At 36.9% G+C, this 12,316-nt stretch overlaps 1 protein-coding gene across 1 annotated transcript; it reads left to right on the top strand.

Moving 5' to 3' along the window:
* The first annotated feature begins 751 nt into the window (after positions 1 to 751).
* Positions 752 to 1,693, top strand: LOC104993593 (olfactory receptor 10K1-like). The gene has a single exon (XM_010846913.1). It carries the CDS (start codon positions 752 to 754, stop codon positions 1,691 to 1,693), a length of 942 nt encoding a protein of 313 aa, XP_010845215.1.
* Positions 1,694 to 12,316: the final 10,623 nt, after the last annotated feature.

A 12,316-nucleotide genomic window follows, 5' to 3' on the forward strand; every position in this document is an offset into this window, starting at 1 on the left:
ACACACACACACGAATATTTGTTTAACGTTATTTTCGGTTCCATCCTTGCCCACTGCTCTAGTTTCAGAATTTCCAGAAGTGTTTCTAATTCATCTCTTCTTAATGTTAGAAACAACATTAAAGGCTTCTCTTCTATTTTCTTATTGTTTTGGATGTTGACATAAAATTATAATTAATAGTTGACAAAATGGATATGCTATTTTTACCATTATTTTTTAGCATATAATAAGTTGTCAATAAGTACAGATCCCTTCACCCTTTTGCTCAGAGATCATCTAATTCTTCTTTTTCCTTCCCATTTTATAGTTGATAAACTGAAGTTCAGATACTGTTTCTGAACATTTCTCATTCTTTTATTCCACATTGTGATCAAGTTCAGATAGCTGAAGTTAACCATATTTTTCACTTTTGAAGAGTTGACTTTCTTGGGCTTCTGGTGAGCAAGAAAACCACAATAATCCATAAGTAAGGTACAAGAGAAAACTGTTAGGCAAATCTTTAATCCTTGCCTGGAGAGATAATGTGTTCATAGCCTTGGGAAAAGTCTACTCATGGGTTGTCAGTTATTCTGTTCCATATTTAGCCTTAATTCTTATTTTGGCAGACTATTTTGGAGGGAATGAATGAGTTCCATCAAACATCTGGAGATGCCTGCCACCTGCAGACTTTGTGCTGAGTTCCCCATGCCTTTCTCCATCCCTGGATCTTGGCCTGTGGCTCTGGCTCTGGCTCTCCTGTATAGCAGTGACCATGGAGTGGGCCAATGAGACCTTAGTGACAGAATTTGTCTTCCTCGGCTTCTCATCTCTGGCTGGGCTGCAGCGGCTGCTCTTTGTTGTCTTCCTGCTTGTGTACTTGTTCATGCTGGGCACCAATGTCATCATCGTTTCTACCATTGTGCTGGACAGAGCCCTCCACACCCCCATGTACTTCTTCCTTGGTGTCCTCTCCTGTTCTGAGACTTGCTACACCTTCGTCATTGTACCCAAGATGCTGGTTGACCTGTTGGCGAAGAAGAAGACCATTTCTTTTCTAGGCTGTGCCATCCAGATGTTTTTCTTCCTCTTCCTCATTTGCTCTCACTCCTTCCTGCTGGCAGCCATGGGTTATGATCGCTATGTAGCCATCTGTAACCCTTTGCGCTACACAGTGCTCATGGGTTTCGGGGTGTGCATGGGACTAGTGGCTGCTGCCTGTGCCTGTGGCTTCATAATCTCACTGGCCACCACCTCCATGATATTTCACCTGCCATTCCACTCCTCCAATCAGCTCCATCACTTCTTCTGTGATGTCTCTCCAGTCCTCAAGCTGGCATCTCACCAATCGTATCTCAATCAGTTGGTCATATTTGTGCTTGGTGTGTTTGTCTTGGTTATTCCACTGTTACTTATTCTGGTCTCCTATGTCCTCATCATCTCTGCCATTCTAAAAATCACATCCTCTGTTGGAAGATACAAGGCTTTCTCTACCTGTGCCTCCCATCTCATTGTGGTAACTGTTCATTATGGTTGTGCCTCTTTCATCTACTTAAGGCCCAAATCCAATTACTCTTCAAGTCAAGATACCCTAATATCTGTATCTTATACCATCCTCACACCGTTGTTCAATCCAATGATTTACAGCCTGAGAAATAAGGAATTCAAATCAGCCCTTCAAAGAGCAATGACCCATACTTCATATTCTATTAATTAAGGAGCCAAATTTTAGCTATTCAGTTAACTGTAGACCTTTTATGTGTCTGGTAATATGTGTACTTTCACATTTTTCGCAAGTGTAGAGCACACTGTAACATGAGAATGTTTTCATATTCAGAGAATGAGGATCAAAGATGTTAAAATATTTTGACTTTCTGCCATCAGTGATACTCTAAGAAGGTTGTGCTGATGTGGGAAACAGTTACTCATTTCTGGAACAAATTTCATTATATTTCACAGCTGTGAAATAGATTGACTATTCAAAAACAATTATATCAACTGATAAGAGCAAATGTACACCCAAGCTGTTGTGAAACAAAATAAAGGATACCTCATTTAAAAAGGAGTCAGAAGGCCAGAGAGAGACCTTGCACACTGCAATTTGACTTCATTACAACACTCACCAGGAAGACATCAGAAACAGACCTCAACAGGAAGAATATTCCTCTCCCAGAAACAATCCAGGCAAAGGGAAATGCTGCACTGTCCAAAACTCTCACTTTGCTTCAACTGACTTTCATTGAAAACAACTCATCTCAATTTCCTCACTTTTCTCTATAAAGTAACCTTTAACTTTTTTGTTTTAATTGTTAGACTTGCCTATGGCTTTTGCTAAAGCAAGCTTGTCTCAAATGGCAATTCTCCATTATTCCCAAATAAACCCATTTTGCTGATAAAATAATGAACAATTGGCCGTTTTATTTTATTTTTTTAGAACAACACTGTCCAGTTCCTTGGAACAGTAGAAGATAATCTTACTACTCTCTCACCCCCCTACTCTCAGTTCTGCCTTTCATGGGAAACTAAGGCAATTTTGGTACTCTTCATGCTTGAGAAAACCCTAGTAATCCTTTTCAGTTCCTGATCCATCCACCTCAACCTACGTATTGAAATGTCTTTGCTTTTCCATGAGATTGTTTTGGTCTTCCTTTGTTTGTGTTTGGAACCTCACTATGGAGTGTCCTTCCTATGTGTATACAAAGCCTTCCTGTACTCTCCTGTCTTTCTGCCACATTCATTCCCTGCACATCATATCTATTGTTTCTCTTCCAAGAACCTACTAAGATTGCATAATTGCTGAAAAATCTCAGATAATCTAAGAAAAAAGTGTTGAGTCCGTGTTAACAGTATAAAGAGCAAGAAGGCCCTAATGACCAGAAAATCCATGAAAATACCCTCAATGACTTCCCTTTCCCTACAAGACAAAGCCAAGAATCCTTTGTTAGCAAGAATTTATCACCTAGTCTTTGCCTATCTCTCTGACATTTTTGTTTCTAACATGATTACTATCCATTTCTCATACGTGTCTAGTTGTGCCCTATTGATTATCCTCCAAGTGCCATTCTGTATTCTGCTATGTTTCCTCACGGGCTCCTTCTTTTCTGTGGAATAGCTCCTCTACTCTATGTAAATTGCATATTTCAAGATAGTCTGAGTGGCTCTCTCACTTTCTCTCTAAAGCCTTCGTTGCTTCCTTATTTCAATCTTCCCTTGATAGCAGACTCTGCCTTGTGTTCTTACAATCATCAAGATCTATTTTTATTATATCTTTTATTATTTCAACAAATGTTTGTTCATTGCTTAATATTACCAGATACTATTTTAGCTTCTTGAAATCAACAATAAATAAATATGTGTGGTTTTTGCCCTCTAGAACTATATTCTGGTTTGAAACAGTCTTATTAAAGAGGTAAATTCAGGGGAAAATAATTTACCACACGTTGAACTGTCATTTTAAAATAAAAACTGTACATTTTGGGGGGCAGGGTAGATAATAAAATAAATGTAATTCAGATTGAATGGTGTGGAGATGACTTCTCTGAGAAATTGATGGGTAACTTATAATTTGAAGGATAAATAGGAGTCACCAGGTAAAATGGATTATTTGGGTAAATACTTTCAGATTTAAGGGACAACATATACAAAAACTCTCCTAGCCAGAAAGAGCTAGGAGAGTTGGAGGCAGACAAAGAGGTCAACATAACACATTTTGTTTATCTCTCTGTACAATGAATTTGAATTTCCTGAAGGCACAGATTTTACATTAAACACAACCTTGTCAACACTGTTCTTCGTATAATGCCTGGAACCAAAGAGTTGTTTATATATTTAATTTCCTTGTCCATCCTTCCATCTTTTGCTGCCAAGATTGCTCAGCCACCTTCATGTCCTGTCTTGGTGAATGTCAGCTCATCTCATCCACTCAGGCAGCCAAGCACCTGAAAGTGACTTCATGACTCTTTTTTGGTTTTTTCTTTCTATACCACACATTGGCTCAGCTACTAAATCCTATCAGTTTTGTGGATTATAAGTTTTTCAGTCATATTCCTTCTTCATTTCCACAGTCTCATCCTGTCTCAGTTGAATCACTTCAAGAACTTCAAAACAGTAGTAAGCAGAACAGCTAAAATTAACACAGGTCTTTAGTTATTCTTAGTCTGGTTCTCCTCCCATCTTGTAAGGCTTTGACCCACTTGTTCTTGATCTCCCTTGAAACATAGTTCTTTAAATGTGGGAGAGAGGCAGGATTACAAGAGGCTTCCAGACCCTCCAGATAACACTTTACAAAATGAATCTAGGGCCAATAGTAGGGGCCAATGCTCTCTTGAAGGCCTCATCGCAATGGCCAGAATGTCAGTCTAGGACTCTTCATCTGTGTTTTGGACTTTGGCTTTCTCCTCTATTTTTTCATTGACACTATTCTGAGCTGAAGAAAATTTTTCCTTCAGGAGAAGGATAGGAGTCAAACACAGAAATACTCCTAATTTGTAATTTTATTTCCATGGCAATAATTTAGCTTAATTCTGTTAGAAACTTATGTTCTTAACCAAATCTGTCCAAATCAGTCATTTAATCAAATGATGCTTTTGTTCATAAAGGGACGGAGTGAGGTATCATGAAGGAACCTGCATAAATTCAATCTGAATATTAAAAAATATCACTCAATAAACTATGCATTGAGAGTCCTGTAAAGGAAGAGACTCACAAATTTCTATTTCAAACAATTTAGAACTGAAAGTTTGAAAATATAATTTGTGTCTTGCCCTGAAAACTGTATGTACCCTATCTGTACCCCATTCTTCATATCTGTAAATAATAAATTATATATCTTGTCATCTTATATTTTATAAGCATTTTAATTTAATTTAATATTTTTACTCATCCAGCATTCTTGTTCAAATTGACTTTCTTTTAAATGTACACACCAATTTTAACTAAATCCTTGCATTAATATTTAATTACAAGGTTTGATATACTCAAATTTTCTAATGCAGTTAAAATAAATATAAAAATTGAAATAAAACAGGCTCATTTGTATACCTCTCAAATGTAATCCTGGCCATTACATTTGGGGAAATCCTCCTGTATATTACTTTGTCTGGCAATAGTTTCTCAATTCCTGTTTGTTGTTGTTGTTATAATTAACATACAAAATTGTATTCATTTCAGGTGTACAGTGATGCAATATACTTTAGGGACTAATCACCAAAATAAGTCCAGTTATCATCTATCACTGCGCAAACATGCTACAGTATTATTGACTATATTTTTATGTGGGTACATGACATTCCTGTGACATTTATTTTATTGATATACATGAGTCTGAGCAAGCTCTAGGAGTTGGTGATGAACAGGGAAGCCTGGTGTGCTGTAGTCCATGGGGTCACAAAGAGTTGGATACGACTGAGTAACTGAACAGAACTGAACACCCTATATCTGTTTTGTCTGTCTATTCTCCTGCCTGTTCTTTGGAAACCATCAGTGTGTTCAGTATATGTGATTCTGTTTCTTTTTGTTTCGTTTGTTTGTTTTACTTTTTATTTTCCTCATGTAAGTGAAATCAAGTATTTGTTTTTCTCTGTCCTTATTTTATTTAACAATTAGGTCCATGTTGCTGCAAATGATATTTTTTTATGGCTGAGTAATATTCCATTGCATATATATATATATATATATATAAATGTTCATTCATCAGTTAACATTTAAGTTGCTTTTATATTTTGGCTATTGTAAATAGTTCTGCTGTGAGCATTGGGGTCCCTGTGTCTTACTGAGTTAGTGTTTTTGTATCTTCAGGGTGTATACCCAAGAGTGGAATTGCTGGGTCATATGGTAGTTCTGTTTTTAGCTTTTTGAAAAACCTCTATACTGTTTTCCACAGTGGTTATAACAATTTACATTCCCACTAACAGTGTATGAGGGCTCCCTTTTCTCTGCATCCTCACCAGAATTTGTTAGTTGTTTTGATAATAGACTTTCTGACAGGTGTGAGGTAATATTTCATTGTGTTTTTCATTTACATTTCCCTTGTGATTAGTGGCACTGAGCATTTTTTTCACGCACCTCTTGTCTATCTTCTTGTCTTCCTTGGAAAAAAAAGTCTATTAAATTCTTCTGCCTGTATTTTAATCTTAGTTGTTTGTTTTTTGATGTTGAGTTGTATGGGCTGTTTATATATACTGTCTATTAACCCCTTATAATATGATCATATAATTAGGGGCATAATTTTTCATTCATAAAAATACTTTGCAATGGTGGAAGAAGGGCCACCTTGGTCACTCTTACACACTAGTTATGGATTAATTACATTCATATTGTACTTTTTAATTACATAAAACTACAATAAAAGGTAAACCTGTGGACATCAGACTCATCCATTTAGTGCTTCTAAGGTGGAATCTTCATGGAGATGGGGTCTGTGCTAACCTAGAAACTAAAGAATTTCTCAGTCAAAAGGGCTATTATCTCCTTTTACTCATATATAATCCTATCCTTATCAAAGTACCACTTTGTTTTTACCTTTTTCATATTTATTTCCTTTCTTCAAAATGCCATAGTAATTTAGGCCTCTCTTATGACTCTTACTGTGTTATGAATTGTTTAGGTAGTTATGTTTATATCTTATCTCCTCTACCAGATTCTCAGAATATGGGAGGAAGTGCTTTGTCATACCCATGTATTAAGTTTTCTCATTATTGTCTATTTCCTTGAGATAGTATGCAGCATGTAGATTACTCATAAATGTCTCTCAATTATGTTTGAATAATTGTGTGCTCTATCTAGCTAAATGGAACACTTAAAACTTCACATGAAAGTGTACTAATAATATGTATCCCCTCTCCCAAAAGTAGTGATTTAAAACAACAATAATCATTCATTTTGCTCATAAATCTCTAATTTGGGGAGAGTTTGAGGATGCCTTGTTTCTGTTCATACAATCAATTAAGCAGCTTGACAACACGGAAGGACCCACTTCTAAGATGGGGCTTATTCATGGCTGACAAGATGGTGCTAATAGATGATCAGGTGGTGATCTAAGACTATAGATTGGGAGCCTCATTTTTCTCCATGTGGCCCTCTTCATGGAGTTCCTCAGAATTTCTCACAGCCTGGTAACTGGAATCAAAGAGTAAATATTCTAAAATTCAGGAAGTGGGAACTGGTAGTCTTTTAAGGCATAGCACCATTATGGCATATTTCATTGGTCAAGCTGTCATTATAGGGACCATGTGTGCTGTGGTAAGTCACTTCAGTCATGTCTGACTCTTTTCGATCCTATAGACCATAACCTGCCAGGTTCCTCTGTCCATGGGATTCTCCAAGCAAGAATACTGGAGTGAATTTCCGTACCCTCCTTCAGGGGATCTCCCTGACCCAGGGATTGAACCTGTGTTTCTTACTTCTCCTGGATTCGCAAGCACTTTACCACTAATACCACCTAGGAAGTCATAAGCAGTCATAATCGTGATATTCAAGGGGAAGAGACATAGACAACACTTCTCATTGGGGAAAGGCTCAAAATACTTGTGGCTATCTTTAATTTTACAGTCTTCCCTTTTATCATACCGTGTTTACATCCTTACCATTGCAAAATATGCTTACCTTCTTCCCAAGGCCAGTCAAACTCTTAACCAGTTACAGCATCTAGTTAGTTCCCTCAAGGTCCAGGGTCTTGTGATCTAAATCAAATCCATACACACACGAGCTGCTGTAAGTGAAGTTTTTTTTTTTCTGATTTAAAGTTCTAAGGGAATTAAAGATGCAGGTTATCTGCTCCTGACACACCTAAAATACAATGGTAAGATAAGCATAGGATAATTGCAACAGACGCTCCCTTTTGAAAAAGGAGGGAATGAAGCACCCGGTGGTCACTGGTCTGTAAAAATCCTGAAATCCAACTGCGCATGTGTTGACCTTGATTAGGATTAGTCTATGTCCTGGGAATGATTCTCCACATCTCTCTGTTCTAACCTGAGGAGTCTTTTTCCCATCCTCTGATCATTCTTCCTTATTCATAAGACAACCAATATTTTCAGGTGGGTAGTTTTCTCGGCCTTATTACTCTGTATAAAAGGTTGGGGATCCTAATATCTATTTCTATTTTTTTTTGTCTCTCTCCCTCAACCTTAGCAAAAAGTAATACAATTCCTTTTTAAAAAAATATATTTTTTGTTTCTGTTCATAAAATTAATTTCATTAAAGTCAAACACATTTATTTCTTCATTGTGGGCTACCTCTGAGGATGATATTTCTATTAAGATTGTTTTTTTTTTTTTTTTTAAATCCATTAATTTAGAGGATTTATGCCCTTCAGATATGTGGAAACCTTAATTGGCATAGACTTTAACGTTTCTAAATTATAACAAAGAGTCTTACAGAGATATTCTTCAGGTCTTTACCCTGAGATGATAGTCTCCTGAAGCACCTTGAATTTGATCTTTTTTTCTGAAGCCATTTATTACTGTGAGAAACTTTGCTGGAAGACTTTGGGGATGGGATGAGAAACAATTTTTTTTTTCCCCCAATCCCAGTGAGTTCTAGGTTCTCTAGAGTTTCTCTAAATTCTTCTCAGAAACTTAATGGTGCCTTCTTTTTTAATTTCTTCCTTCTTATGTTTTATCATACTTTCACTACCAATTTACCAAAGAAAGTTCCATGAACTCACAAAGTGTTTTTTACATTTGCTGAGCTATGGGCTATCCAACTTTTCAACAAAGCATATACATATCCCCTTTTTACCAGAGTATGAGAGCAATTTCCTCTCTGTCCTTAAACTACTTACCAAGAGTTGCCTCAAGCTTCTTCCACCTTTCAGTGACAGATTTTTTAAGCCTTTACAGAATTTTCTGTTTCAAACTCAATGCCACATTTTAAAAGTTTTTATTACATTAGCACCCTGCCTTTAGACACTAAATTCTGATCTTTCTTTTTTTTTTTCCTGCATAGTAAATTACTGAGAACTTTTGCTGTTAAAATAGCAACACTTACTTATTTTGCACATAAATCTGCAGTTTTCGCAGGGTTCCATGGGGAAAGCTGGTATCTACTCTTTGTGAGGTCACTTTGGGTGGCTTAACTAGGGTTGAAAGATCCATTCACACAATTGTTCATGTATGTGGCTGGTTAGTTTATGCTGGCTGTTGACTGTGTGCTTATCTGAGGTTGTTGACTGAGAGCCTTGGTTTGTTACCATGTGGATTCTCTAAGTGCTGCTTGGGTTTCCTCAGAACATCGTGGCTAGGGCACAAATTCTTGCCTGGAGAATCCCAGGGACGGGGGAGCCTGGTGGGCTGCCGTCTATGGGGTCACACAGAGTCGGACACAATTGAAGCGACTTAGCAGCAGCAGGGTACAAAAATAGATGTTTCATAAGACAGTAGGAAGTTGTTTTGTAGGAAGTAGGAAGCTCCAGAGTCTAGAGCTCAGAGTTTATAAACCATCGTAACTTCACTTTTGCTGCAATATGCTTATCAAAGTAGTCATTCAGCCTATGTAGTTTCTGGAGAAAGAGGCAATGCAGCATCTCTCCAGATGAGAACTAGTGAAAAAAAAATGTGGCTATTTTTAATCTTTTGTATGTCTAGAGAAAGATAAAGCCTATTAATCAATCTTCTCAACAAAGCATTTCCTAAAGATCTAGCCATGGTCACAATCTCTGACACAACTGAAGGAGAGTGAAGCCATCAAGTTCTATTCATTAAGTTCTTACTGAATACCTTCAAATTTCCTACTGTTCCATCCCTGTAACTTCTCTGATATAACTTATACCAGAGTAGATTACATGAACCTCTCAAAGAGACTTCCATGGATGTCTAGTGCTTGCCTCATTTGTAGTCCATGAGTCTGGGTTCATTGACAGAATAAATATGCAATCGGAAGTTAAGGGGAAGTTCTTCTAAAGGATAAGTCTCAGCTAAAATTTAAAACATGCACTATCACATTTTACTCCACAATCCACACATTGCTTTTTAATTAATTTATTTAAATTGGAGGCTAATTGCTTTACAATATTGTGGTGGCTTTTGCCATACATTGACATGAATCAGCCATGGGTATACATGTGTCCTCCCATCCTGAACCCCCTTTCCACCTCCCTCTCCACCCCATCCCTCTGGGTTGTTCCAGAGTGCCCTGTTTCATGCATCAAACTTGCATTGGTCATCTATTTTACATGTGGTAATATGCATGCTTCAATGTTATTCTCTTAAATTGCCCCACCCCCACCTTCTCTCACATAGTCCAAAAGTCTGTTCTTTATATCTGTGTCTTTTTTGCTGTCTTGCATATAGGGTCATCATTACCGCCTTTCTAAATTCCATATATATGCATTTATATACTGTATTGGTGTTTCTCTTTATGACTTACTTCACTCTGTATAATAAGCTCCAGTTTAATCTACCTCATTAGAACTGACTCAAATGCATTCTTTTTTATAGATGAATAATATTCCATTGTGTATATGCACCACAACTTCCTTATCCATTCATCTGCTGATGGACATCTAGGTTGCTCTATTTTGTTTTCATTAAATATTTATCATGCTCACATTATATCCCAGGAAAAAAAGTTTCCCATGTGTCCAAAAGACTTATATTGCCTCTGCCACTCTAATATTTTGTCCTGTATTCTTTGTACCTTTCTTCCTCTCTTCTAGATTTCAGAAATGAGAATGTGAAAAGGATCTTTTTCTCCAAACTGAGAAAAAATAAGTCATGAGGTAGGGAAACTTAAAGAAGGTAGTTCCATTATGTCTGTTTTGACAAATATGACCAAGAAAACCTCCACTTCTCTCAGTCCCCAGAGAATTTCTAGGAGGAAACCAACTAACCTCCATGGTATATTAGAAAAGGTCTTTTCTATGACTAACTAATTTTCCTAGTGTATTACCATAGTTCTACTTACTAATTGGGGAAATTATGACAAGAACTGGGCACAGTGTGGTAATTAGATCCCTAGGAGGATGGCGATCTCAATAACAACCAAACTTCTGAAGTCATGGTTAATGTAAAAAGGAAAGAAAACTGGTGATACATATTGAGGAAATAGCTAAACTTCCCAGGAATAAGGTAACGTGACATTTTTTTTCTGTGAAACAATGTATACTTTATACTGGTTCAAAGAGTTTGTAGGAAGTGGAAGAAAAACTTTGGGGCATTACGACAGGGAAGGTAATTTTGGCAAATAATATGCAGAAATCATAGATGTTTTGGGGATATGTCTGAGAATGAAGACACCTGCATGTCACTGGGTAATAAACTCTGATTCAAAGGAATGTGAATTTTTTAAATTATTTTTTAGGAATTTTTATTGAGAAGAGCAGTGACAATCTAGTCATTTACATGTACAACAAATGCAAAAATTGTTGGTGTTTCTTTGGAGTCTTATATTTTTGGAGTGATATTTTTCCCCAGTTATTAATAGTGGAAAATAGAAAGGTGATCAAATGATAGAAAGGGAAGCTGAATGGAGGAAAATATAGGGATACATTATTGGAAAGAAAGAAAACAAAAATTTAAGCAGACTATGAACTATATGAAAAACACAGAAAGTATTTTTACTTAGGAGGCAATGGCTTTGCAAAGGGGATCAAGGTGATGTCAAGAGTACTAATTGAAATCACTACTAATTCATTTATGGACTGTTTCTTTCTCTCTTTTTTTTTTTTTTTTTTTGTGCTCATCAAGCCTTTATATTCCATATATTTAATTCATTTGAACATTGAACTCAGATTTTGTTTTGTTTTGTTTTCACTTTTAATTTTATATTGTATTATCATTGATTAATAATGTTGTGTTAGCTTCAGGTGTACAGCAAAGTGATTCAGTTATACACATACCTATATCTCCTTTTTTTTCAAATTCTTTTCCCATTTAGGTTATTACAGGGTAGTAAACATAGTTCTGGGAGAAGGCAATGGCACCCACTCCAGTACTCTTGCCTGGAAAATCCTATGGGTGGAGGAGCCTGGTGCACTGCAGTCCTTGGGGTTGCTAAGAGTCGGACACGACTGAGCGACTTCACTTTCATGCATTGGAGAAGGAAATGGCAACCCACTCCAGTGTTCTTGCCTGGAGAATCCCAGGGATGGGGGAGCCTGGTGGGCTGCCGTCTATGGGGTCCCACAGAGTCGGACATGACTGAAGCAACTTAGCAGCAAACATAGTTCTCTGTGTTATACAGTAGGTCCTTTTTCGTTGGGCTCTGTTTTGAGGATATATAGGGAAAAGTTGAGTCTGTCAAATCTATCAGAGAAAAAAAATCAGGAAAAAATAATTCGTATATAACATTCTGAGTATTTTGTGAGGCCACATGAAACAATCTTTAAATATATAAGAAACAA

The sequence above is a fragment of the Bison bison genome, unplaced genomic scaffold (genome assembly GCF_000754665.1).
Source record: "Bison bison bison isolate TAMUID 2011002044 unplaced genomic scaffold, Bison_UMD1.0 scf7180017864240, whole genome shotgun sequence".
Lineage (NCBI taxonomy): Eukaryota > Metazoa > Chordata > Mammalia > Artiodactyla > Bovidae > Bison > Bison bison.